Source organism: Anolis sagrei, chromosome 7, assembly GCF_037176765.1.
Source record: "Anolis sagrei isolate rAnoSag1 chromosome 7, rAnoSag1.mat, whole genome shotgun sequence".
Taxonomy (NCBI): Eukaryota; Metazoa; Chordata; class Lepidosauria; order Squamata; family Dactyloidae; genus Anolis; species Anolis sagrei.
The window spans coordinates 21,743,920-21,771,878 of record NC_090027.1 but is presented as its reverse complement, the minus strand read 5'-3'; the positions used below and the strand labels follow the sequence as shown (position 1 = coordinate 21,771,878).

General features: G+C 44.7%; 1 protein-coding gene and 1 pseudogene across 3 annotated transcripts; one reads left to right on the top strand and one right to left on the bottom strand.

Moving 5' to 3' along the window:
- Nucleotides 1–19: 19 nt before the first annotated feature.
- FHIP2B (FHF complex subunit HOOK interacting protein 2B) lies at nt 20–27,778 on the bottom strand. 3 transcript variants are annotated; one of them, XM_060787762.2, is made up of 17 exons: nt 27,537–27,655; nt 27,377–27,455; nt 24,524–24,696; nt 22,313–22,417; nt 22,005–22,127; nt 21,696–21,869; nt 20,485–20,681; nt 19,096–19,207; nt 10,904–10,980; nt 10,600–10,807; nt 8,997–9,169; nt 8,360–8,506; nt 8,039–8,129; nt 6,201–6,344; nt 2,482–2,622; nt 2,237–2,340; nt 20–1,255 (listed from the first exon to the last, which is right to left on the bottom strand). In XM_060787762.2, exons 1-17 carry the CDS (start codon nt 27,585–27,587, stop codon nt 1,147–1,149), a joined length of 2,208 nt encoding a protein of 735 aa, XP_060643745.2. In that variant the 5' UTR covers nt 27,588–27,655; the 3' UTR covers nt 20–1,146. The 3 variants fall into 3 exon arrangements, with proteins under 3 accessions (XP_060643745.2, XP_060643746.2, XP_060643747.2); XM_060787763.2 differs by lacking the exon at nt 24,524–24,696 and having other exon boundaries at nt 27,537–27,778; XM_060787764.2 differs by lacking the exons at nt 27,377–27,455; nt 27,537–27,655 and adding an exon at nt 22,696–22,817 and having other exon boundaries at nt 24,524–24,671.
- LOC137097532 (U1 spliceosomal RNA) lies at nt 24,059–24,202 on the top strand (annotated as a pseudogene).
- Nucleotides 27,779–27,959: the final 181 nt, after the last annotated feature.

Genomic DNA, 27,959 nt, shown 5'->3' with positions numbered 1-27,959 from the left:
AGCAACAGAACCGGGGCTCCAGCATGTCCAGCACAGGCTTGGGTTTTATTTAGGCACACCTGAGAAGTAAGCTGCCTGCCTGGCTGCATAAAGGTTGTAGGCCCAAAGCAGCCAGGGACACATTTGGGTCTGGATCCCCTGCTGTTGGGAAAGGGCCTGTGCAAAGCGTCTGTTACACTCCTCGACTCACCACAGGTGTCTCATCTCAGGTGCTGTACCTTGTTCAAAGGGTCTCGCTGCCAAAAAAAGAAAAGAAAAAAAGAAACAGCCTGCAGATGACTTTCTTGGAAGTTAAGATTTAAAAACCGCAAATGTATATCACTTTTCCTGAGTAGGTCTGATTTGAAGAATGGGCAAGATCAAAATCCCATCACTGGATCCCAGGGAGGGGAAACGTACCACATTTATAGACATTAAGTCCTGTCTTATGGGGTTCCCACAGATCCAGTGGAACTGCTCTAGCTGGGAAGCAATGGATAAAGGCCTAACTGTGCAAAAAGGAGCAAGAGTCCAGAAACCTAACCAGGTAGAACTGCAACCTGGGACTGGTTGAGAAGTCTTTAGTTCTGCCCGCGACTGAGGCACCGGTGTCTGTAGTCCGTGTGGGAGAGGCGCTGGAGGCCCCACAAGCAAAGGCCCAGTGGTTAGAGAGGCCTCCTCCATCGGCAAATTGCGACAGAGACTTTGCCAGCAGCCAGCATCATTCAAGATAAAACCAGTCTATCTTTTTTGCAAGAGGAAAATCCGCAGCAGAACCAGAAAAGGAGAATCTGGGCCACTCTGAGATGTGCACAAGTGGGCCCCAAACTCTCCTCTTTGGGGCAAAGGAGGGCTCAGCTGGTTGAGAGGCACAATGTTGACCTTAGAAGGAATCAGGAGTCTGCAAGTGCCCTGTGGTTCCTCCTCTGAACATGCAGGCCTCCTTGGGTCAGCCTTTTGGCTTCCTATCCCTAGTCTCCTTCGACTTGCTTTAGCCATTGTCTAGTCCACAATCCCAGGCAATAAGGAGCCCCTGATCCTGCCAAAAATGTCTGGAGCTGTAGCCTATCTCTCACAGTCCTTAGAGAGAGTTGGGGCTAGTGGTCCGCTGGCTGACCCATCCTGGGCAGCTGATGGGCATCTGGGTCCGTTCTGGGTCTGTGAGCATCAGGCAGGTCCCTCCTCCGTCGCTGACTTGACAAAGACAATTGCAGCCAGCTCCCGGCAGAATTCCTCTAGGATGACCACCCCTTCAAACAGCATTTGGTGGGCAATCCTGCAAGGCACAAAACGGGTGGACTTAGGCCTCCTCTTCTCTACACAGTCCCCTCCATCAGAAATATTAAAGTGAACTAAGTATTTTTCATTACAAAAATGTGAGTCAAGCACTGAAAGGTTTAAATGGATGTAATGATTCCGCAAATGCTGTTCAATATAAACAGGTGTGCCTGTAGCTTAGTATCCGTCAGTCTGAGGTTGCCCTCAGTATTAGCAGATCACTGTCTTTTAGAGGTCTCTGTGGAAGAAGGGCCTCAGTGTGTTAATAGGCCTCAGTATGACTAGGCCTCAGTGTTAGTTTGCCTCAGTATGTGAGAAGTGTTATTCTGAGAGAGCCCTCAGTGTGAAGAGACCTCCGTGGGAGAAGGCTTCAGTGTTATTAGGCCTCAGTGTTACTTTGCCTCCATCTGTGAAAGGCCTCAGTAGGAGACAGGCCTCAGTGAGAAGTTGGCTTCAGTGTGAGTAGACCTCAGTGTGAGTAAGCCTCAGTGTGTTAACGTTGCCCTGTGTAAAAAAAAAACTACTGTGTGATGCTCGTGTATAACTACATGAGAAAGAAGCCCAGCATGGAAACAACAAACTTTATTTGTGTTATGGAAACCTTGTTATTGTAAATAGTACAACCGTACTATTTTACTACAAAGACCCCCCCCCCCCCCCCCCATGGAAGAGATATCATTGGTCTGTGTGTTTTTGTTCTTTTTTTATCACTTTTGTCTCCTGGTGCTGGGTCACGCTGCTGTTAATAAATTACTCTGCTGTACATTTCTGGGGTGGGTATTTTGTTAATAAGCCCACTTGCCCAACACCCCCACCCCCAAAGCAAGTGCCCCAATGGGTTCAGTGGGTAAATGCAGGGTAAAGATATGGGGTTTCCATGGACACACCACCCAAATTGGTTACAGGGGACCTCAATGATCAAAGCTAAGTCCCAGTCGCACCTAGAGCTTTATTTCCCCCATGGACTTCCCACACTCACCGGGTGTCTTCAGAAACCAACCCCATCAGCTGCCTCCGGACCTGCAGCAAATGGGTAGGGAAGTCGGGGATGCGTTGGGTCCGCTGCATCAGGTCCCCAATCACCTGGGAGGAGAGACAGCAATGGGGCAGGTGTGGGCTTGGCTCAAAAACAGCAGGACAGTGGGAGTGAGGGTCAGGACCTCCCCGCCATGGCTTTTTTTTCTCCCCAAGGTGACCTCTCAGCATCGAAGGCAGGCCACTTACCCTGATCAGGACTGAGAAGAGAGTCCGGCAACCAGGAGCCAGAGGGAGGTAGGGGTCCAGCAAGTACTCATGGAGGTGTGGATGGGGGAAAAGGGCCAGGCGGGAGAGCACCGAGGTCACCTGCAGGTTCACGGCATAGGGCTGCGGGGAAGGAGAAGAGGACAGTGAAGGAGTGGGAGAGGGAGGGAAGAGAGCAGAATGTGGCTGGAGTGTGTATGTATATGTGTGTGTTCACAACCTGCAGGCATGCACCTGGCGTTGAGATTCAACCCCATTCTGCCCAAGTCTCAAGTCCTCAACAAAGAGAAGTTAGCATTAGAATAGTCTATATTCTGGTTTCTTTTCAGATCGTATAAATCTTTTGCTTTTGATTTGATTTCAGAATAGTCTCTAAGGGTTTCCCTTCCCCCATGTCTCCTGAATGACAGTTGGGAATGTATATAATTTTTTTGTTGGGCTTGGCCTCGTGTAAGCTGTCCCAAGTACCCTTGGGGAGATGGTAGCGGGGTATAAAAAAAGTTGTTGTTGTTATTATTATTATTATTTTACTGACAGAAAAGCACAGTATGTCACAGCAAACGAGATCTAGATGCTGGATTTTGTATCACAAAATCACAAGTCGAACACTTCTCAAGCATCTAGGACTGTGTGATGCGCACAGGTCCAAGTAAGGTGGCCTTTTGCAGTTGACAGATCGTGATTTTGTCGATGTTTATTGTTTCCAAATGCCAGCTGAGATCTTTTGGCATGGCACCCACTGCCCCAATGACCACTGGGACCACCTGTACTGGTTTATGCCAGAGCCTTTGCAGTTCGATTGTGAGGTCTTGATAGCGGCTGAGTTTTTCCTGTTATTTTTCCTCAATGCGGCTGTCACCTGGAATGGCAACATCAATAATCCAGACTTTTTTCTTTTCCACAATCGTGATGTCTGGTGTATTGTGTTCCAAAACTTTTCCATTATTATTATTATTATTATTATTATTCTCTCTGTTTCTGCTTCTTTCCAATTGGTTGTTTAAAATGGACACTTTTCTACTGCAAGCCTTTTTGAATTTGCCTTCTGCCTTCCTACACTATTGTATGGAGAGTATGCACTGTGTGCTTTGAGATCTCTCTCTGCTTGTGTGTCAGGAGTGATTTGAGTTTTTCCCTCACTTGAAACCTTAAAAGATATGAATGTTAGAGTAGCTCAGACCCAATTCTCAATTATGAAGAAATGCAGTTGTTTCTTATTATTGTAAATAAACATTTTGTGATTTTTTAAAAGATCCTCCTAAGCTCTGAATTCTTTATAGCCACACATCATGCTCTGCTCGCTAATGAGCTGATGCTCAACATTTGTATCCTATTTATGTTTTTGGATGCTCTGCTATATTTAGGGTAGTTTTCCCTAACTTCAAACTACAAGAAAGGAGATTCCATCTGAACATTAGGAAGAACTTCCTGACTGTGAGAGCCGTTCAGCAGTGCAACTCTCTGCTCCGGAGTGTGGTGGAAGCTCCTTCTTTGGAAGCTTTTAAACAGAGGCTGGATGGCCATCTGTCAGGGGTGATTTGAATGCAATATTCCTGCTTCTTGGCAGGGGGTTGGACTGGATGGCCCATGAGGTCTCTTCCAACTCTTTGATTCTATGATTCTAACAAAAAGGGTTACGGGCCCAGTCTGCATGCCTAGACTGTGTGCAAAAGAAAGAGCTTGAAAGAAAAATAGGAAGGCTGAAAAGAGCACAGAGGCTTCTTTAAAAAAGATTTTTAGAGTTTTTGGATATGGCTGCAATTGTTTTTAATGATGCAAAGAATGTAGAGACAGGAGTTTTTTTCTGAATTTTCCAAAACTTGCAGAAAATTGGTTTAATTTATTTGACTTGGAAGAAGAGATTGGAGCTACTTCTGGATTCAAAGCAAACCAAGGTCTATTAACAAGATCCACCCCAAGCTGATGATGATGAGCATGAAGAGTGGACAGAAATCGACAAATGGGTGAGACCCTTAATTGCAAATTCCTTATCTGAGGAAACTTTTAAATATGTTAAGAATGATGCAACGGTTAAAGCTGTGGTTCTTAACCTGTGGGCCTCAAGGACAAAAATCTGGTCCGCGAACCTCCTCCCTATTTTTTTAAAAATATTTTATTGTATTTATTTTACTTCTGCTCTTTTTGCACCGCCTGCCATTCCTTCCCTGTTGCTGACTATGGCATATCTTCTGTATCAGAAACTAGAGCTGATGTGGTCTATCTAATGCAATTTTCTGGATCAGCACCCCAAACCGAATCTAAACTTGCCCAAAAACTGATTTGTAACCCTTTTGGTACTAATGTTGGAGAGTGGTCCCTCATCAAAAATAGGTGGGGAACCACTGGGGTAAAGCCACACTTGCCCATCTGGAGAAAATCCACAGCAAGGATTCTTTTGATGAAAGCATGTTGATGCATCACAAGCTGTTTACAGCTAAGCACCGGGACTGTGGTGCAGCTGGCTAGGAGTCAGCTGCATAAAGATCACTACTGACCAAAAGGTCATGTATTTGAAGCCAGCCTGGGTTGGAGAGAGCTTCCGACCAATTTGTGTAGCTTGTTGTCGACCTTTGCAACCTGAAAGACAGTTGCATCTGTCAAGTAGGAAATTGATGAACCACTTATGAGGGGAGGCTAATTTAACTAATTTATGACACCGTAAAAATCTCCAACAAGCATGCAAAGAATGAGGAAGTACTTCATCAGTGTCACAAGTGGACAGTGAAGCAACAGCTCCCTTGGTGGCCAGAATCCCCTCATGAAAAAAGAGGTGGAATGTTAAATAGCCTCTGTCTATATGTTGTGTGTCTATGGCATTGAAAGTTTGCCATGTATATGTACATTGTAATCTGCCCTGAGTCCCCTGCAGGGTGAGAAGGGAGGAATATAAATACTGTAAATAAATAAATAAATAAATAAATAAGGGCTCTGAAGAAAGTCTGGATGATTTTCTACAACATGTGAGGTCTTTTAATAGAAGAATTAAAATCGATGGGTGAGAATATAAATGAGAAGATTGGAATACCCATTCTGTGTTAATTCTGAAAACTCATACAGAAGAAAACCCTCTCACTTTGGACAATGAAATTCCACACCTAAAAGCAGAATCTATTGAAAGAATGAGGGGAAAAATCTTTACCTTCTGAAAATAAAACAGCTCTAAAGACAACAGTGAAAAAAAATTAAAATTAAAATGATAAGATTTGTCATTTTTATGAGAAACCTGGTCACACTAGGAAAAAATGTTAGCTTGACAAGAACAAAGGCCATTCTCCTAGCAAGAACAAAGATTTAATGCCTAAAATAAATGGAAATTCCCATAGACAAGGCCACTAAATCAGATGCCAAGTCAGTTTACAAAGGGGAAGATGTCCCATTTGGCATGATGGAACTGTACAGACTCTAATCCAGAGTTTGCAAAGTTTCCCTAACACCTGGCAGATGGGTGGAGTGTGTCTGGTGGGAGATCTGGAAAGTTCCCTTCTCCCATTAGGATCTATCTGATCAAACTAGTCACAGGAATCAACCAGGTATACAATGTGGAGAGGGATAGGAATGGGGTGTTTCCTTTCCTCCTTTGACGCTGCCAGTCTCAGGCCCCAAATCCTGAGTAAAGACAGGATAGATCCCACAGCCTTTCCTCCCTCCCTTGCCCTGGGTGAACTAAGGCCAAAGCCAAGCCCCCTCTGGCCCTCACTCACTTGGTCCAGGATCCGTGCCAGGCGGTCCAGGAGCACCTTCAGGAAGTGGCCTTCGTGGAAGCAGGACTCTTCGGGGCAGCTCTCCAGGGGCCAAGGGACCCGGGGCCAGTTCCATCGGGCAGCATTCACAGAGCACTCCTTAAACTGATGAGAGAGAAGGAGGACGGATCATATGTAACGAAGAGCTAGGAAGTCGGTCTTCTTCCAAGTCGTAGCTGGATGGACCTCCTCTCATCAAGTGCACATGGTTTCCTGCTTCAAAGGGTTAGGGAGCAACCCAAGGACCATGGAAAGAGTAAGTCTGACTTGGCCAGGGTGGTCCACGCCTTGGTTACATCCAGACTGGATTACTGCAACATGCTCTATGTGGGGCTGCCCTTGAAGACAGCCCAGAAATTTCAACTAGCACAACAGCGCAATAGCCAGGCTCGTAACTGGAGCAAACTATAGGGAGCGCACAACGCCCCTACTAAAACAGCTTCACTGGCTGCCGATAAATTGCCGAGCCAAATTCAAGGTGCAAGTTATTACCTATAAAGCCCTAAACGGGTTGAGCCTTGCCTGTCTCCGTGATCACATCTCCCTCTAAGATCCACCTGGGAGGCCCTTCTCTCACTCCCACCAGTGTCTCAAGCACGGATGGTGGGGACGAAGGAGAGGGCCTTCTCGGTGGTGGCCCTCCACCTCTGGAATACCCTCTCCAGGGAGATAAGACAGGCCCCATCACTCTCCTCTTTCCGTAAGAACTTGGTGGTTTCACCAGGCCTTTAAAAACGACTAGTCACAAGTCCCAGGCCCCAGGTCATCCGTTAAAACCCACTATCTCGGTCCTCTGTCATCTCGGGGTACTTCCCCTGGCCCAGACCTTCTCTATAGTTCTTTAATAGGCCCTGGAAATGAGTAGCCCCAGGCCCCAGTATGGCCACTGTTGGGACAGCTTTTTGCACTTTCCCCATGTCCCCGGCCCCATTTTTCTCTGCACTAGCCTTGACCCAGCCCTCTCAAACAATCTATGCCCTTTTCAAAATTTCGGTTCCTGGTAGCTTATTTTATAATAATAATAATAAAATGTTATTTGTACCACGGTACCATCTCCCCAAGGGACTCAGTGCGGCTTACATGAGGCCAAGCCCGCAGTACATCAATAAAACGAAGGCAATAACAAAATAATCAATACAAAACAGTAAAATAAATCTCAACAAAAATAAACAATAAACAATAACAATAACATACAAGCATTTAAAAACCTATGACCAAGGCAAAAGTAATAATTTAAAATTTTAAAAAAATAATGCTGGGCATGAACAAGGTAGGGTATAACTAGGATAGGGTTTTCAAAGAAAGATGAGGGCACGCAGGCAATCCTAAATCAATGTTAATATTAAAGTGCATTTGGGGACATATTGCTAAGAGTTTTCCTTATTCTGGGAAGACACACTGGAACAACCAGATTTTCAGATTCCTTCTAAAGACTGCCAGCGTTGGGGCATGTCTAATGTCCTTAGGAAATGAGTTCCAGAGTCAAGGGGCCACCACCGAAATGGCCCTCTCCCTCGTCCCCACCAGTCACGAGCAGGGTCTCTCCATTTTGCATGAAAGAATAGTGCTGAAATTGGTTTTAATGTATATGTTTGTGTTAAATATTTTGTGCCTGTGTTTTTCTTACTCTGTATGTTTTCTGTGTTATTTTGCTTACGTGGAAACCACCCTGAGTCCCCTAGGAGAGATAGAGCGGTATATAAATAAAGTTTTATTATTATTATTATTATTATTATTATTATTATTATTATTATTATTATAGTAAGGGGGTATTGCCAAGATCGGAGCAGGGGACTCACCAGCAAACTGGCATCATGAACGTAGGTGTCGTATCCCGCCTCCTCCAGGTAAGTAGAGGTCTTTGCCTCACTAGGAACCAGGCAAAGGAAGCTAAAAGGGAAAAGGAGGGAGAAGTGGCAGGAGAGGAGACAAAAAGGGAAAAGGCAAGGGGCAACTCAAAGACGGCTCTAGAGCGAGCAGAAGATGCAGAATGGTACTTAGGCCTCTCACGCCCCTTTGCAATAGTCTGGCCTAGCCAAGGAATGGCTCAGCACGCGAGAGTACTATCTGGAGGATATAAATATAAAACATAAAAAGAAAGAAAGCCCCTTCTGGCCCACCTGCTGACCACCTCCTTGACGTCTCTACGCTCCCCAGGCTGCATCCTCGGCTTTGGAGCAGAAACAGGTGCTGGCTTGGCCTTTGCAGAGGCTCGGAAACTGGTACTTGGCAGGCCGTCCATGAAGTAGGGGTCTTCCTCCAGGTCTCTGCTGGGACAGTGATAAAACATCAAGCACCTTGGGCTGTTTAGCATTGAAGATTTCTGATCAGTATAAAAAATATTAAGGAAACAGTATTATGAAAGAGCAAACTACAGACCACCTGCTGCAATGCACCCTGAGCCCTGCCACATGCACCATGGAGGATCTCCTTGCGACAACACCAGAGGCACTCCAAGTGGCCAGCTACTGGTCAAAGACATTTAATCAACTACCAAGCTTGCAAACTTTGTGTTTTGTTTGTTTGTTAAAAATGCAACACAACTGTTTGGCTTACTTCTGACATGATAAATTAATTGGACTAATGGAAACTTATCAAGCTCCCACTGAAATTCAATGGGTCTAACTACAGCCAGGACACAAAATCGTATGTAAGCCGGCATTTGTTTCCAGCTTGTTGCTGAAAGAGGACCCCCGCAATGATGCCTTGGAGTCCCCCACCGTTTGGCCCCCTTCCCCTGCCCTTCCTGCCACTTACAGCCCATCCTCGCAGGGCGGCTCTGGCTCCCGGGCGACGTGCTCCTCCTGCCCAGGGAGGCTCCGCAGGACGTAGCCGCGTCCTTCCAGGCTGCCCAGCACCAGGGTCTGCAGTACGTGGGGCTCCGGGAGACGGAGGAGCTCCTCAAACAGCCGCAAGGTGCCCAGGCTGATCTGCAGGGAGTGGAAAAGAGAGGAGGGAAGGTAGGTAAGTGGGTGAACTGGAATGGACCTAATGTCGTCCTAATGCAAGTGAGTAGGCCGAAGCCTGTTAGAGTGAGTAGGCCAAAGCTAGTGTCGTTCTGAGGAGAGTGAGTAGGCCGAAGCCTGTTAGTCAGTGGCCAAAGCTAGTGTCGTTCTGAGGAGAATGAGTAGGCTGAAGCCTGTTAGAGTCAGTGGGCCAAAGCTAGTGTCGTTCTGAGGAGAATGAGTAGGCCGAAGCCTGTTAAGGGTCAGTGGGCCAAAGCTAGTGTCATCCTGAGGAGAGTGAGTAGGCTGAAGCCTCTTAAAGTCAATGAGCCAAAGCTAGAATCGTCCTGAGGAGAGTGAGTAGGCTGAAGCCTGTTAAGAGTTAGTGGGTCAAAGCTAATGTCGTCCTGAGGAGAGTGAGTAGGCCGAAACCTGTTAGTCAGTGGGCCAAAGCTAGTGTCGTTCTGAGGAGAGAGAGTAGGCCGAAGCTTGTTAAGGGTCAGTGGGCCAAAGCTAGTGTAGTTCTGAGGAGAGTGAGTAGGCCGAAGCTTGTTAAGGGTCAGCGGGCCAAAGCTAGTGTAGTTCTGAGGAGAGTGAGTAGGCCAAAGCCTGTTAAAGTCAGTGGGCCAAAACTAGAATCGTCCTGAGGAGAGTGAGTAGGCCGAAGCCTGTTAGAGTGAGTGGGCCAAAGCTAGTGTCGTTCTGAGGAGAGTGAGTAGGCCGAAGCCTGTTAGAGTGAGTGGGCCAAAGCTAGAATCGTCCGGAGGAGAGTGAGTACACCGAAGCCTGTTAGAGTCAGTGGGCAAAGCTAGTGTCGTCCCAAGGAGAGTGAGTAGGCCGAAGCCTGTTAGAGTCGGTGGGCCAAAGTTAGTGTCGTCCTGAGGAGAGTGAGTAGGCCGAAGCCTATTAGAGTCAGTGGGCCAAAGTTAGTGTCGTCCTGAGGAGAGTGAGTAGGCCGAAGCCTGTTATAGTTGGTGGGCCAAAGCTATTGTCGTCCTGAGGGGAGTGAATAGGCTGAAGCCTCTTAGAGTCAGTGCGCCAAAGCTAGTGTCGTCTCTGTGTGAGAGAAGCCTCATGTGAGAAAGCTCCAGTGTGAAGACTGCTGTGTGCAAAGCTATGTTTTTGTTTGTTTGTGTTATGGAAACCTTGTTCTTGTAAATAGTGCAACCATATTGTTTTACTACAAAGAAAAGCCTCTAATGGAAAATACAACATTGGCCAGTGTGTTTTTGTTCTTTTTATCACTTTGGACTCCTGGTACTGGGTCGCGCTGCTGCTGCTAAGTTACTCTATTGAATATTTATGAGGAGGGTCTTTTGTTATGAAGCCCACTCGCCCAACACAGGGTCCCACTCAGGATCACAGCTCAGACAAGGGGGACTTCACTATTTAGATAAAGCCCTCCCAGGGGTCACCTCATCAGACAGGTGGTTGCAACGCTCTATCAGCTGGGAGCGCAGGAGAGGCTGGTGCTGCTGCTGATGCTCCACGTCTTCCGCTCCGGCCGGTCCCCCCTCGGTCCCCAGAAGGAAGACGGTCAGTTCCCGGAGGAGGGCAGGGGCCCGGATCTGCCTCACCAGGAGGGTCAGGAGAGCCGTGGCCAGAAGGAGGCCGCGCTCATCCCTGTGTTGGGAAACCACACCAAATGAGAGGAGCTGCTTTGGGGGAGAGCTCTGAGCTGCTCCCACCCAGCAGCAAGGCTATACTCAATGCACTCACATCTGCAGGAGCTGGGGCTGCAGCCGCCCCACAAAGAACTTCTGTGCCACGGCTTCCCTCACGGCATCCGCAACCACCTGGGAAGAAACAACCACTGTGACTCACCGTCAAAGCAGAAACAAAAGCTGACCCTTACGCACACAACGACCTGTTGAAGACACCTGTTGAAGCACAGTGCCCCAATATCTCTAGTCTTTTTATTTCCCAATCAGAAACAAGAAACAAGGAGATTTAAAATACAATAGTTTAATTCTGCAGAAGAACTAGGGGGTGGTTGCCAAATGAGCAAAAACGGAGCACCACACCTGAGAGCTGTTCAGCAGTGGAACTCTCTGCCCTGGAGTGTGGTGGAGGCTCCTTCTTTAGAGGCTTTTAAACAGACTGGATGGCATTCTGGTGGGAGTGCTTTCAATGCGATTTCCCTGCTTTTTGGCAGGGGGTTGGACTGGATGACCCACAAGGTCTCTTCCAACTCAAGGATTCTATGATTCTATGACTGTCCTGTCATGGGTTTTACACATTGATGCCAACATGCAGACACATAATCAAACTTCCTTTCCCCCTCTTCCCTGTCTGTATTGTCTTCTCTCAGCTTTATCCTTCACTTTCAGCATCTCTGTGGCTCTGTCCTTTCAACAGTCTTGTTTTGGAAAACATTTCCTGCACAATATTCCCCTTCTCCCATCTCTGTCAGGTCAATTTTATCTTTCTTCACCTTTCACACACTGGGCCTGGCAATGCTTGTCTGTCTGTCTATCATATATACTTGAAGATAATAGGCAGTGGAGCCTGGAGGCCATTGCTTGCAATATACGATCTATTTCTCTCTCCTCTCCCCCTCTCTAAACAGTGTGTTTTCTGTGTATTGTCGAAGGCTTTCATGGATGGAATCACTAGGTTCTTGTAGGTTTTTTCGGGCTATAGTGTGTTTTCTTTTCTGCTTGTGTTCTGCTTCTCCTCCCAGGATGGAATGTCTTGAAAAGGGAAAGGAGGGGGAGAGAAGCCCTTGCAAGTCAGGAAGATCCATTCATCTTATCAAAGCATTTCCCCCTGAAATATCTGTTAATCTCTCCTACGGATATATTGGTATTTCCCCTACAAGCCTTTGCAATCCCGATGTACCTATACATTATCTGTATCTATCTATACACATTAATTTCCCCTCATATGTTTGCAGGTCTTTGCAAATCCTATATACATATAGATATCTAGAGATTTCCATGTACTTTTATATCTTTATTTATATGTATATATTACTTTTATATATGAATTTTCCCCTCATATTTTTGCAAGTCTTTGCAAATCCTATATAGATATAATTATGTATATATAGTGTTTTGGTACGGCTGTACCAGGAGCTCCAATTTTATTTGCTTTGTATTAAATGTTTGCTTGCAGTCCAAGGTTCCTGGGATTCTGCAGATAGGTGACTTCCTTTGGTTGCAGTCATAGGGCAAATCATCTGTCCATCATCGTTAAGTTTTGGTTCCGCCCCTTGCTCAGGGCAATTGGGAAGGGAAGGGAGCCATTTTTTAGTTAGTCTCAGCAAGGAAAGCTAATGTACAGGACGTGTGCAAGCTTCCCCCGTACAAAAGCTTCAACCCTTAAGACTCTCCGGGGGAAAACAGTCTTAAGAGCATCAAGACTTTCCGAGGTAAAACAGTCTTAAGAGTCTCCAAAGATTTCCAGGAAAACAGCCCTAAAGACCAAAGATCTCCAGCTGGAGAACATCTAAGCCTTTACTGGTAGATCCACTCGGTGCTTTGAGATGCAGTTCGACCCGGTAGCGGAACCCACATCAGTAAGGGTTAGATTACAGTCAGCCTGGGAGAAGTTAAAAAAGGGATTTTCCATTTAAGGTAAAGAAGAAGTTATTGAAGACAGTTGCCTGTCCTTCGTGGGCAAGATTAGGAAGCCACCAGTTGCATAAAGCCTGGAAGCATTTGTTTAGCTTTATTGAAGACAAGAGAAGTTTCTGTTTGATTGTTCATTAATAAAAGACTTTGTTATACTTCACAAGCCATCTAAAGGTCATTTGTGGTGGAAAACCTCTGAGAACTTCTCCTTGGGCTTCCCGCTGGGCAAAGGTTGCACGTCCTGTTCTAAAGGAAATTCTTTACAGGCCCAGCGCGTGACAGAACATATAGAGTAACCTGTGGTTCTCAACCTGTGAGCCGGGTCCCAGCAGTGGGCCATGAGAATGAAAATCCGGTCTGAAAATGACCTTCCTCTTTATTTATTTATTTAATTTCTGCTCCTTTCCTCAGAGCTGACCAGCCCCGCCCCTTTTGGTACTAATGTTGGGGAGTGGTCCCTGGTCAAAAAGGTCCCCGTTCAAGTGGGCTCTGGTCAAAAAAAGGTTTGGAACCATTGATAAAGAGAGATGTCTAGATAGATATATGAATATAGATATATAATATGCAGGGGTGAAATGCACACACAAATTTATGTAGACATGTGTAGTTAGATATGAATATAGATACATAGGGCTTGCAAATATTGCAGGAGGGAAATATACATATATAGAGAGAGGATTTGCAAACGTTTTGTAGAGATGTGTTCATTGTAAAGTGTTGTTTGTAATGTGTTTAAACTGTATTTGTAGTGTTTATTATAGAGTGTTTAATGTACTGTGTTGAATCTGTATTTATGTATTACATTTATTGCCATGGCCTAGCTGTGAGGGATAGGTTGCCATGGTGACAAGACAAGGCAGAAGAGGAGGTGGGCGGAGCTTAAGGAGAAAAAGGTTTGAAAGTGGCAGTTAAGCTTTAGTCCGGTGGAGGAGACCCGGAGAAGAGCAGAGCCAGTTAAGGGCTCTGGAAAATAGCAGAGTCAAGAAAGGACTCTGGGGAAAGTAGTTTAGTCCGGTGGAGGAGACCCGGAGAAGAGCAGAGCCAGTTAAGGGCTCTGGGAAATAGCAGAGTCAAGAAAGGACTCTGGGGAAAGTAGTTTAGTCCGGTGGAGGAGACCCGGAGAAGAGCAGAGCCAGTTAAGGGCTCTGGAAAATAGCAGAGTCAAGAAAGGACTCTGGGGAAAGTAGTTTAGTCCGGTGGAGGAGACCCGGAGAAGAGCAGAGCCAGTTAAGGGCTCTGGGAAATAGCAGAGTCAAGAAAGGACTCTGGGGAAAGTAGTTTAGTCCGGTGGAAGAGACCCGGGGAAGAGGAGAGCCAGTTAGGGCTCTGTTGTGAAGCTGTGAGAATTCAGTAGTTCCTAGAATTTGTGAATATTTCTTCAGCAAGAGAGCTGAAGGTGTTACCTTGTTAGATTGCTTAGGTTAAAGGAATCTAACAGAGGGGGTTTTCAGGATTGCCAGTAAGAAAAGACTGGTGATCAGTGGTTTGTTCCGAGTATAGGGCAAACCGTGTGGATATTCACAATAGGGAACTCTGAAGTAGTATAAGCACTTCACTAAAGAAGAAATTTGTAGAATTGTATCATCAGAAGCATGTATCTCAAACCAGCCATTTTGTAACATCAAGCCTTGTGCCAAGTTCAAATTCTCAAAACTGCAACAATTACGTTCTGTTAACAATAAATCTTGTTCTCTTTGTATTTCAAACCTGCCTCCTCCATTGTTTTATGCTTGGTGCATTCCACACTACCAAAGTCACCTCACAACACAACTAGAGATAAACAGAGACATAATCCAGCGTCTCTAAACATATTGGTGGCAGCTTAATTGATATTTAAAAGAAGGTTCCTCACAGAATATTGGTGGCATTAAAGAAGATTAATACTTCCTCACATAATTTTGGTGGCATCTAGTGAGATTAGCGCTGCTTCTTTACATTTTTGTTGACAAGCGGTGGGATTAACGCTTCTTTACATTTTTGTTGGCAGACGACGGGATTCGTGTAACAACTAATCGAGTGCCTTAAGTTTAATTTTAAAATAAGTTGTGAGGTAAAAGTTGCTGAAAAACGGCTACCAGACAACAGAAGGAGATTACCTCAGAAGCAGCCAATATGGCGGATACCAAAGCTGAAGGGACAGCTGTAGTGACAGTTAGAGAGTCACAGCCAAAAGTAGAAAGGGAAGAAGTTATGAAAACAGCTGAGGTAGAACAAAAGGAGGCTGAGAAAGAAAGCATGGGTGAATTAAAGAGCGAACATGAGAAGTTGACTATGGCAATACAAAAGTGGGATCAAGGCCATGTACATGAAACATACATAATTTTAAAAGATGCAGAAGTGCTGAGGAGTGACTCAGACTTAGTTTTGACAATGGCGGCATGTTTGAGGCGCAGAGGAGATTTAAACAGTGCCATAGAAGTTGTGGCACAAGCTGTGGAATGGCACCAGGAATTTCAGCCAGGGACTCCAGGCCATTTGTCCCTCATCAGGAGAGCCACAAGGCTTGAAAAAGTAGCCAGGAAGGTGACACAAGAAGATGAGAAAGACAAAGATGGCGGAGCTGCCTCTGGGCTGGATGGCATGGCTAAAAAGATTGAAAACTGGAGAATGACGTGCGAGGAGGAAGAATATAACAACAAAAGCCCTGATCAAAAAGCCATGTGTTTTGCCATACAACAGGATGGAGATGAAAATCCAGAATCCAGCGCTACGGTTGCTGAGCTTATTAAGAAGACAGGAGGAGTCAAAGAAATTCAACAGGAACGAAGAGCAAAAGAACAACCCTATAGATTTATTGCTGAAGATGGTGTTCCAAATATAAAGTCAGAAGTGTACAGCCAGAAGAGACCATGCAAACGAGGAACAAGCCCTGCAGCAGAGCCGATTCCAGTGGCTGATTATTTGAGAGCCAGTGAAGAGAGTATAGAAACAATAGGTCTGGAAAGACAAGTGATAAACTCTGAGGAGAAAGAGGAATCCTTGACCTTAAAAGATGTATTTCCTTCAGCGCCACATAAAGAAATTACCTCAGCTGAACTTTTTGACAAAGACAATAAAATAAAAGTAAAAGAGAAAGCTAAAGGAAAACAAACTCTGGATGTGACAGTAGAAGCTGATGCGAGTTCAGAATATCCAGGGGTCTTCTGTGAAACAAAGATCCATACATCTGAAGAGAAAGTAAACAGAAAAAGAAGATTTGGCCATGTGTCGGAAGAGAGATCTCCTTTATCCTTGAACGGAGAGGAAAGAGAGAATAAAAGCCAAGCTGATAGACTGACAAGAAAACTAATATACACAGACTATATTGGTGATGATAAAAAGAAAAAGCTGCAATTTCTAGCTTTGGAAGTTTGTCCAGATAGCAGTGATGAGCTTGCCATGAAGAAGGACAATATTCGTGTTCGTTCTTCCAAGGACAGTGAGTTCTCTTCAGTGCCAAGAAAAGATGCTCGAGGAATTCCAGATTATTCACTACAACCTGATGCTTCATGGAAGCAAGCCATTGTTCAAGCCCTGAAAATCGATGGAAACAAAACTGTTCCTGATAATTGGAAGGTCAGACAAAAGAAGAAACCTAAAAAGAAGAAACGAAGAAGTGGGAAAAAAAGAAGCTAAAAGATCATCATAAAGAGACATTGCTGTGGACAGTTGGTCCAGTACAACCGAGGCTGTGTTTGAACCATGGGACATTGGACACTAAGACATCTATGTCAATGATCAAATGTGGGAGTTTAACTATTGTGTGGGCTATTAACAAAGTGGGACCATATGTATGAAAAAAGTTGTGGTATGGTATATAGATAAATGTCTTATAAATTGACCAGACTAGGTAGAAAGTCAATTATATATGTTAATGGGATAGAAACACATTTGGACAAGGATATTTGATATTGATATAGAAAATTAAATAGATAGAGGATGATCACAGATAGTTCTAAATTGTATAAAGGTAATGTATGTGTAATATAGTATAATATAGTATAGTATAATATTCTTTAAAAATGGATATCCTGTTTTATTATAGACTTATAAAATGTATGATGTCATTACAGTGGTGAACTGTATATATTTCATACCATAGGTACAAGATATAAACCCATTATATTAAAGTGTGGTAGGTATATACGTTTTGCAATAGGCAATAAATATTTACAAATATATGTATGAATATAGAAATGTTTAGATAGATTGTTTATATAAAAAATGTTAGAAATGTGAAACTTTGATACCACATCCATAGATGATACTAAAATTTCGTAAGGTTAAAGGTTTGTATATAGGTGTAATTGAAATGTATTTAACCATAATATGTTTCCCTTTCAGAATTGATATATATGTATTTATTGTTGGATAATATGTGGAATTATTTTTTTTGCCATTCTGGGACTGGGAATGGTCCAAAAAAATAATATTTCTGGGGGGGAAGGTGTAGAGATGTGTTCATTGTAAAGTGTTGTTTGTAATGTGTTTAAACTGTATTTGTAGTGTTTATTATAGAGTGTTTAATGTACTGTGTTGAATCTGTATTTATGTATTACATTTATTGCCATGGCCTAGCTGTGAGGGATAGGTTGCCATGGTGACAAGACAAGGCAGAAGAGGAGGTGGGCGGAGCTTAAGGAGAAAAAGGTTTGAAAGTGGCAGTTAAGCTTTAGTCCGGTGGAGGAGACCCGGAGAAGAGCAGAGCCAGTTAAGGGCTCTGGAAAATAGCAGAGTCAAGAAAGGACTCTGGGGAAAGTAGTTTAGTCCGGTGGAGGAGACCCGGAGAAGAGCAGAGCCAGTTAAGGGCTCTGGGAAATAGCAGAGTCAAGAAAGGACTCTGGGGAAAGTAGTTTAGTCCGGTGGAGGAGACCCGGAGAAGAGCAGAGCCAGTTAAGGGCTCTGGAAAATAGCAGAGTCAAGAAAGGACTCTGGGGAAAGTAGTTTAGTCCGGTGGAGGAGACCCGGAGAAGAGCAGAGCCAGTTAAGGGCTCTGGGAAATAGCAGAGTCAAGAAAGGACTCTGGGGAAAGTAGTTTAGTCCGGTGGAAGAGACCCGGGGAAGAGGAGAGCCAGTTAGGGCTCTGTTGTGAAGCTGTGAGAATTCAGTAGTTCCTAGAATTTGTGAATATTTCTTCAGCAAGAGAGCTGAAGGTGTTACCTTGTTAGATTGCTTAGGTTAAAGGAATCTAACAGAGGGGGTTTTCAGGATTGCCAGTAAGGAAAGACTGGTGATCAGTGGTTTGTTCCGAGTATAGGGCAAACCGTGTGGATATTCACAATAGGGAACTCTGAAGTAGTATAAGCACTTCACTAAAGAAGAAATTTGTAGAATTGTATCATCAGAAGCATGTATCTCAAACCAGCCATTTTGTAACATCAAGCCTTGTGCCAAGTTCAAATTCTCAAAACTGCAACAATTACGTTCTGTTAACAATAAATCTTGTTCTCTTTGTATTTCAAACCTGCCTCCTCCATTGTTTTATGCTTGGTGCATTCCACACTACCAAAGTCACCTCACAACACAACTAGAGATAAACAGAGACATAATCCAGCGTCTCTAAACATATTGGTGGCAGCTTAATTGATATTTAAAAGAAGGTTCCTCACAGAATATTGGTGGCATTAAAGAAGATTAATACTTCCTCACATAATTTTGGTGGCATCTAGTGAGATTAGCGCTGCTTCTTTACATTTTTGTTGACAAGCGGTGGGATTAACGCTTCTTTACACGTTTCAAGGGGAAGTGCATATGTGAAATTAGTATAATTATAGATCTATATCTAGTTCTGCATTGTTTATATAGGCATTGAATGTTTGCCTGTTATTATGTTGGAATCCAGCCTGAATCCCCATGGGGAGATAGGGCGGGGTAAAAATTCTATTATTGTTGTTGTTATTGTTATTATTATTATTAAGTTTTGTTGATACCATATTGTTTTTGTTGTCCCTCCTTTTCCACTTACAGAGCAAATTTATTGTTTTTCTTTGAAATATGGTAAACATTCAAAAACATTTAACCTACTCAATTAATCTAATTTTATTGGTATCTATGTTTATTTTGAAATTGACCTGTAGCTGCTGCATTTCCCACCCTTGGCTTATACTTAAGTCAATATGTTTTCCCAGTTTTTTGTGGCTTATATTCGGGTCGGCTTATACGTAAGTATATACGGTATCTATCTATCTATTCCAAATTCCTTTACTCTTCACTCTTTTGTGCTTCCTCCTCCTCTCTCCTTACCCCATTCTGAACTTCTTCTTTGCTGTAAATTTCACTTTGCATTTCCTGGCCCCAACACACTTTCCCAATGACAATGAGGAAGCAATGCTGGGAGGTTGGTGGGACGCATCTTACCAGGTGGGCCTCCTTCACCAGGCAATCGCAGAGGTCCATCCAGGCAAGGAAAGCCTCGAGATCCGTCTGTCCAGGGAAGGCATTCCTCTCCTCAGTGGAGCTGCTCTGGCGCCTGGAAGGGGATCAGGAGGAGAGAGTTATGCCTCTGCAACTTAATGCTGGTCAGCCATTGGTCTGCTGGGAAAGGAGGCACTAACCCCGCTTCAAGGAAGTTCTCTAATTTCCACATATTCTCATGTACAAGTCAATCGAAGGCACGTTTTGGGGCCAAAAACATGGATTTCCTTACGGCCTGTGGATGTCGAGGGCCATTCTTCAGAGAGGATGAAGCACCAATCCCAACTCGGGAGGCCAGCCTCCTCTAGCATTTCTTGGGCCAGGCATTCAGAAAGGCCAGAGGCAGAAGAGCAGCAGAGAGAGACAAGGGAGCCAGTACTTTCTTTAGGTTCTCTGAGATGGATTACGCTCTTGCCTTTTACCGCTCTTCTCAGTGTTTCCTTTTTTATAAGAGTTAGGGCCCCCTGGTGGTGCAGCGGGTTAAATCGCTGAGCTGCTGAACTTGCTGACTGAAAGGTCGGGGGTTCGAATCCGGGGAGTGGGGTGAGCTCCTGCTGTTAGGTCCAGCTTCTGCCAACTTGGCAGTTTGAAAACATGCAAATGTGAGTATTGTTTGATTGATTGATTTTCTATCCCGCTTTTCTCCCGGATTCAAGTGGCGAACAACATGTAAACAAAAACATTGCATAGCACAAAACATAATCACCAAACCACAACATATCTAATGAAAAAATTAAAAAACCTGTGACACATGTAATAAATAACTAGCAAAGGTAGTTTAAACATTCAAAAGGTTTTAGCCCCATCAAATATTAATTTATTTAGGTCAGTGGGTCAATAGTTATTGTTTTTGCGGGAAGGTAAAGTACTTAAACTGATCCACAGAGAAGTCAACACAATTTTTTTTACAAACATTTCTAGATTTATATATGAAAATATGTGGTATTTGCTGCAGTGGCTGCCTTTTCTAACAACCCATGAGGAGCAAACCTCCAGCTCAACAGTTGTAATGTGCCAGTTGTTGAATAAAGGCACAAGAGTTAAAATGTTCACAGAAAGTATCATATTTGAATCACGTTTTGAAAGCAGTACTGTATCGCTTCCATTTTAAGATACACTTTGTTCCCTATATAAACATACCCAAAATGGGGCGCATCTTAGAACTGCAGGCAGATCTTATTTGTTTATACTGTTGCACTGAAATTAGGGTGCGCCTTACAGTCGATGGTGTCTTACAACTAAAGAAACATGGGCAATTATAAAGGGCACCATGGGCAAGTCTGTTTGCAAGGGTAAAATCTGGCCTAAAGGTATAAGTGCCACTCCCCCTACCTCCAGCTGACTGGCTGAAAGGGGGCGATGTCGGCAGGGCTGAGGGTGTCCGGGAGGGTGCTGTGGAGAGCGAGGAGGTGGTCAGTCACGAGGGCGCCGAGCCTGCCATCCCGCGTCAAGGCCAGGGCAGCTGTCGGATGGTCAGAACTGGAGACCATCAGCAAGTTCTCCTGGGCTTTCAGGGCAATCCTCCTCTTCTGCAAGGCAAGAAGAAAAAAGTCACATCCCGGCTGCCACCTCTTTGGGCGCCTCCCTCCTTTCCTTCCTTGCATAAATGTAATGCAAAGTGAGAGGGAAAAGGCAAGGAGGAAAGCAAGGTATGTCAGAAATATTAAAAATTAACTAGGCCTTTGTAATTACAAAAATGTGAGTCAAGCACTGAAAGGGTTAAATGGATGTAATGACTCAGCAAAAGCTACAGTTCTATATGAGCAGGTATGCCTGTAGTAGCCGTTCGTCTGAGGTAAACCTCAGTGGGAGAAAAGCCTCAGTCTGTGAGGGAAGCCTCTGTGTGAGATAGGCCTCACAGTGTGAGGTAGGCTATGGTCTATGAGAAGGCCAAGTGTGAGAAGGCCTGGTGTGAGAAGCTTCGGTGAGAGAAGCCTCAGGTTAAGGGCCTCATGTTTAATGCTGTGTGTAGAAAGCTCCAGTGAAGCTCCAGTATAAGTTGGTTGTGAGAAGAGGCTCCGTGAGAGTGAAGCTGCTTATCTGCATGAGAAAGAAGCCCAGCATGGAACCAAAGAAGGAAGTATAAAGGGCTTCATTTGTGTTATGGAAATCTTGTTCTTGTAAATATGTACTACAAAGAAAGGCCTCCAAAGGAAGAGATAACATTAGTCTGTGTGTTCTTGTTCTTTTCATCACTTTGGGCTACTGGTGCTGGGTCATGCTGCAGCTAATAGGTTACTCCGCTGTACATTTATGAGGAAGGTCTTTTGTTAATAAGCCCACTAGCCCAACAGGTATGTACCCAGTCCTTTCCAAACTGGTAAGATACAGCAATGCCTCCTCTTCCTATCTGCCTCTGGCCCACCTTACAATCCTAGAATTTGAAGAGATCCCAAGGGCCATCCAGTCCAATCCCCTTCTGCCAAGTAGGAAGAATAATAATCTTTATTTATACCCCGAGCACAATCTCGGACTCGAGCACAATCAAAGCCCTCCCAATAGATGGCCATCCAGCCTCTGCTTAAAGGAACCACGGCTCCTACCTGGCTCTTGCACAAGCTGAGCAGAGAGGCCACAAGGTTCTGGGCAAAGGAGGAAGGCTCTGTTGGGGGTGCCCCGCTTGCCCCTTCCTTTGGAGACTGAGGCAAGGGGCCACCGGGGCCCAAGTCTGGTTCAGCCGCTGATTGTTGATGTAACGGCTCAGCTACACCGTTGTCCTTGGAAGCAAATGGGGAGAGAAGACACAGCACACATTATTATCCCCCGAAGCTCGTTGGACAGCAGGAATGAAACAAAATCAAATTGAATCCTGGCACCCAAAAGAGACTTATTTGGGTCAAGTCGCTCCTCACCTCCAGAATGCAGGGGAGCAGGGAAGGGTCCTGGCGGATCTTGGCACACAGCACAGCCACCAATTGCATGGCTTCCTTCTCTGGATCGGGGCCCAGGGTGTCACTCCCAAGCTGAAGGAGCCTCTGCAGAACCAGAGGAAAGGAGAAGCAGATTGAGGAGCCCCCCAAGAGAGCTTGGAACCAGAGTCCTGTTTCAAACTCTCTGAAGGTTCACAATCAAGTTACAGAGGTGGCCTAAGGTTCAAAAGAGTGCCTCTGCTTGGTCTTCTTTTGCAAAGGCAGGCCAGGAAAACCCCATCAGGCCTCACCTGGACAGGTCTGTGCACGTTGAGGTAGTGCAGCAAAGGGCACTGCATCTGTCCCAGGAGGCGGCTGAAGAAGAGGAGCACCTGAGCCCTCATCCCAGGAGGATACTAGGCAGGAATAAGGATGCAAGAGAAAGGGGCAACATAAGCAAGGGGTTTTCACACTGCACCAGAACACTGCTGTGCAAAAGGACTCCTTTGCTGGCCTTTACTCGGTTTGGGAGATTCTGCATTAGCTACAGTCACAATAGCCTCTGAGTATCAGGTGGGGAAAAGACAGCCCCAGGCAAAAAGAAAAGACAAAAAAAAAAAAAGCAAGCCAGGACAAAGTGGTTCAAAACATGCCACAGACAGCTCACAGCAGGAAGTGGAGTTTAAATATTTACCAGACTAAACCTGTTTACTAAGGAACAGGTCTGACGGATTTCAGCCGGACTTGTTGTCATTGTATTCTGATGGGAGACTCTACAGTTAGCTTGCCCCCAGATCACATGACTTTCGGGGCCCTCTGTAAAACAAGACCTCTGAAAAGTAGAAAAGCTGAAACACCATAAACAGCACAGGGCTCTCCCTTGACTTTGCTGTTAACAGAGCTGGATAAGCATGGATTTTAAATGTGTCCTTTGTTTTATCTCTATTTTGTGTATTTTAATATATATATACTAGCTGTCCCCTGCCACGCATTGCTGTGGCCCAGTCTGTGTATATGTGTTTTGTGTGGGTATATGTGTGTATATATCTTTGTGTATATAGTGTCTTTACGTGTATATGTGTGTGTGTGTGTTTGCATATGTGTGTGTGTATATATAAATGGTATAATTATTGTTTTTGCTTTTTAAGTCTCTTCTGCTGTGTTTTTCAGTGTTTTTATGAGTGATGGTCACTCATTGGCCTGATAAGTGTATTGTGTCCAAATTTGGTGTTGATCCATCCAGTGGTTTTTGAGTTATGTTAATCCCACAAACGAACATATTTTATATATACTTATATATATATATATGTTTTACTATGTAGCTTTTATAGAAATATGTTTTAATATGTGTATCTGTAGTGTTTTTGCAATATTTATGTGTTTTAATTATTCTGTAACCTACCTCGAGCCATGAGGAGAGGAGGGTAAGAAATAAAATTATTATTATTATTAGATACACAACATGATTAGTACACAGCAAACAAGATCACTATGCTGGCTTTTGTATTTGATCACACACCAGACACTTCCCAAGTGTCTGGGACTGTGTGATGTATCAGATAATAATGTGTAGGGTGGCGTTTTGCAGCTGACAGATGGTAATTTTGTCAGTGCTGATTGTTTTTAAGTGCAAGCCAAGGTCTTTAGGCACTGCACCCAGTGTGCTGATATCCACTGGGACCACCTTTACTGGCTTGTGCCAGAGTTTTTGCAGTTCAATATTATTACTACTACTACTACTCCTTTTACTATTAGGATTAGAGAAAGCTCTGCTTTCATTTGCAGGAAAATTGGTGGTAATCAAGTGCAATAAAACATCAAATGAATCCAAATCAAATGAAGCTAAATTACATTTCAAATGCAGGATCCAGCAGGAAGGGAACCTGCTGTCCTTCAGATGCTGATGGCTTGTAACGCCCGCCACTTGGCTATCCTGCTTCTACAGCCAAGGAGCAACAAGCGGCCTTAAGCAGCCCATCCTTTTGCTGTTGTTGTTTCAAGAGAAAGCACTGCTACAAAGAGGCTGGGAGCAAGTCTATTCTGGGGAGAGAAAACTCATGCTTATCTGGCAGGGGAGACACCATGATCACGAAGGTGGTTTTCCCAGGATGAGGCACATCCATTGCACTCGGGTGTGCGGATTCCTGCGATTTCCCCAAATGTAGGAAACTCAACTGCATAATTTGTGGTAGATTTTAAATTCCACTGTATGTCTTGTTTGGTTTTGTTTATTTTGATATGTATTTCATGGAGGTATGTTTTATTACGTATATTTTACAGAGTGTTTTAAAATGATTATTTGTTTGTTTATGTTTTAGTAAAGCTGTAACACGCCTCGAGCCATGAAGAGGTGGGCAATAAACAAAAATATTATTAGTATTAAGCGAAATGTCAGGAGAAAAATTGCCTCCAGAACATTGCCATATAGCCCGGAAAAAGCTACAACAACCCACTATTATTAATATTATTATTATTGATCCAAACCAAGGGGCTGTGGGTCAGGGAATTGGGGGGGGGGCTACCTCTGCTCTGCCCAGGGTACCCAGGGTTTCCAGGACTTTGTGCTGTAGCAGGAACTCCAGGCATGGCCCAGTCTCCCCAGCGGATGCCTGCTGCTTCTCCTCAAAGACCAGGATGTCCAGCATCTGCTTCAGGTGCCAGGGGATGTCCGTCTCTCTGGCCGGCTTGCTTTCGTCTGGAGGGGACACACAGGAGCTGTCGCACAAAAGGACCTCCTTCCCATCCCTCCTTTGTCAATACTGGCCATTACACGGCTTCAACATCAGCATTCATGCCTATCACACCCTTTTCTCCAATGACCTCATTGGGGCAGACTTAAGTCCATATACACTGCCATATTGCCTTGTTTCTGAATCCAGATGATCTGCTTTGCACTGGATTATATTATATTATTTATTTATTTACCATACTAGCTGTCCCCTGCCACGTGTTGCTGTGGCCCAGTCTGTGTATATGTGTTTTATGTGTATATATATTTGTGTATGTGTGTGTTTGCGTATATATATGTGGTTCTGTGCATGCATGGTGATGTAAGTTTTGTTGTTTGGCTTTTTTAGGGTCTTCTGCTGTGTTTTTCAGTGTTTTTGTGAATGATGGTCACTTGTTGGCCTGATAGGTGTATTGTGTCCAAATTTGATGTCAATTCATCCAGTGGTTTTTGAGTTATGTTTATCCCACAAACTAGCATTACATTTTTACTGATATAGGCTAGCTGTCCCCTGCCATGCATTGGCCCAGTCTGTGTATATGTGCTTTGTGTATTCATATGTGTGTGTATATATTTTTGTATATGTGTATATATGTGTGTCTGCGTGTATATATGTGTGGTTTTGCACATGCGCTGTAATGTTTGTTTGTTTTTTGCTTTTTAAGTCTCTTCCACTGTGTTTTCCAGTGTTTTTATAAGTGTTGGTCACTTTGGACCAAATGCTCCTTGGGGTCCCTTCCAAATGCTATCTATGGCTGGATGGCCATCTGTCAGGGGTGCCTTGATTGTGCTTTGGACCAAATGTTCCTTGGGGTCCCTTCCAAATTTATGACTCTTTCTCTCTCTCTCACACACACACACAATATCTGTCTTTCTATGTGATCTATGGCTGGATGGCCATCTGTCAGGGGGTGTTTGATTGTACTTTGGACCCTTCCAAAGTTATGATTGCATCTATCACACACACACAATATCTGTCTTTCTATGCTATCTATGGCTGGATGGCCATCTGTCGGGGTTGCTTTGATTGTGCTTTGGACCCAATGCCCCTTGGAGTCCTTTCCAAAGTTATGATTGCATCTATTACACACACACAATATCTGTCTTTCTATGTGATCTATGGCTGGATGGCCATCTGTCAGGGGGTGTTTGATTGTACTTTGGACCCTTCCAAAGTTATGATTGCATCTATCACACACACACAATATCTGTCTTTCTATGCTATCTATGGCTGGATGGCTATCTGTCGGGGTTGCTTTGATTGTGCTTTGGACCCAATGCCCCTTGGAGTCCTTTCCAAAGTTATGATTGCATCTATTACACACACACAATATCTGTCTTTCTATGCAATCTATGGCTGGATGGCCATCTGTCGGGGGTGCTTTGATTGTGCTTTGGATGCGATGCTCCTTGGGATCCCTTCTGGACGCGATGCTCCTTGGGATCCCTTCCAAAGTTATGATTGCATCTATCACACACACACACACACACAATATCTGTCTTTCTATGCTATCTATGGCTGGATGGCCATCTGTTAGGGGTGCTTTGGACCAGATGCTCCTTGGAGTCCCTTCCAAAGTTATAATTGCATCTATCACACACACACACATACAATATCTGTCTTTCTATGCTATATATGGCTGGATGGCCATCTGTCGGGGGTGCTTTGATTGTGCTTTGGACGCGATGCCCCTTGGAGTCCCTTCCAAAGTTATGATTGCATCTATTACACACACACAATATCTGTCTTTCTATGCTATCTATGGCTGGATGGCCATCTGTTAGGGGTGCTTTGGACCAGATGCTCCTTGGAGTCCCTTCCAAAGTTATAATTGCATCTATCACACACACACACATACAATATCTGTCTTTCTATGCTATATATGGCTGGATGGCCATCTGTCGGGGGTGCTTTGATTGTGCTTTGGACGTGATGCCCCTTGGAGTCCCTTCCAAAGTTATGATTGCATCTATCACACATGCACAATATCTTTCTATGCAATCTATGGCTGGGTGACCATCTGTCAGGGATGCTTTGATTGTGTTTTGGACCCTTGGGGTCCCTTCCAAAGTTGTAATTGCATCTATCACACACACACACACAATATGTTTCTATGCAATCTATGGCTGGATGGCCATCTGTTGAGGGTGCTTTGATTGTGCTTTGGACCAGATGCTCCTATCACACACACACACACACACACAGAATATCTGTCTTTCTATGCAATCTATGGCTGGATGGCCATCTGTCGGGGATGCTTTGATTGTGCTTTGGAACAGGTGCTCCTTGGGATCGCTTCCAAAGTTATGATTACATCTGTCTCACACACACAATATCTGTCTTTCTATGCTATCTATGGCTGGATGGCCATCTGTTGGGGATGCTTTGATTGTGTTTTGGACCCAATGCTCCTTTGGGTCCCAAATTTATGACTATCTCTCTCTCTCTCTGTTTTGCTCTCTCTCTCACACACACACACAATATCTGTCTTTCTATGCTATCTATGGCTGGATGGCCATCTGTTGGGGATACTTTGATTGTGCTTTGGATCAGATGCTCCTTTGGGTCCCTTCCAAAGTTATGACTATTGGACTAGATGACCTTTGGGGGCTCCTTCCAAGTCTAGTCTCCTATCAGCAGCCTTACCTGTGGCCTCCAGGTAGTAGTGGGTGAGGCCCTTCCAGTGCTGGGTGAAGGCGGCGGCGAGGTCCAGGGGAGCCTCCTCCTGCGGGACAGAAGCAGAGGGTGAGGCCTTCTCCCTTCCTCCTCCCTCCCTTTTCCCCTTCCTCCCTCCATGCCTCCTTACCGCCTCCACCGCCCGCTGCAGGAGGGCTCCCAGGCGGCCCAGCAGAGCCATGACAGAGAAGTTATCCAACAGATCTCGAAGAAGACGGTGAGCGTTGGGACCCTGCAGAGAGGGGAGGAAAGAGCCACAGCCCCGTTGCCACGCCCACCAGGCCGCGTCCGGCATTTCCATAGGCTTCTCCTCATTTCACTCAGATCGTCCACCAATGGAAAGGTAGTTGGGGTTAGATGTCACCACTCTGCACCTTAAACGGAGCTGGAAGAAGAACGAGTAGGCATTAGGACCCAACGGAGCGGGGAGGAAGGCTCCACTGCCCCTTTGCCCCGCCCACCTGGAAGTGTCCAGCATTTCGATAGGGTCCTCTCCGCACGTCACTCAGGTCGCCCACCAATGGAAGCAAAGGGCTTTGAATGTCATCACTCC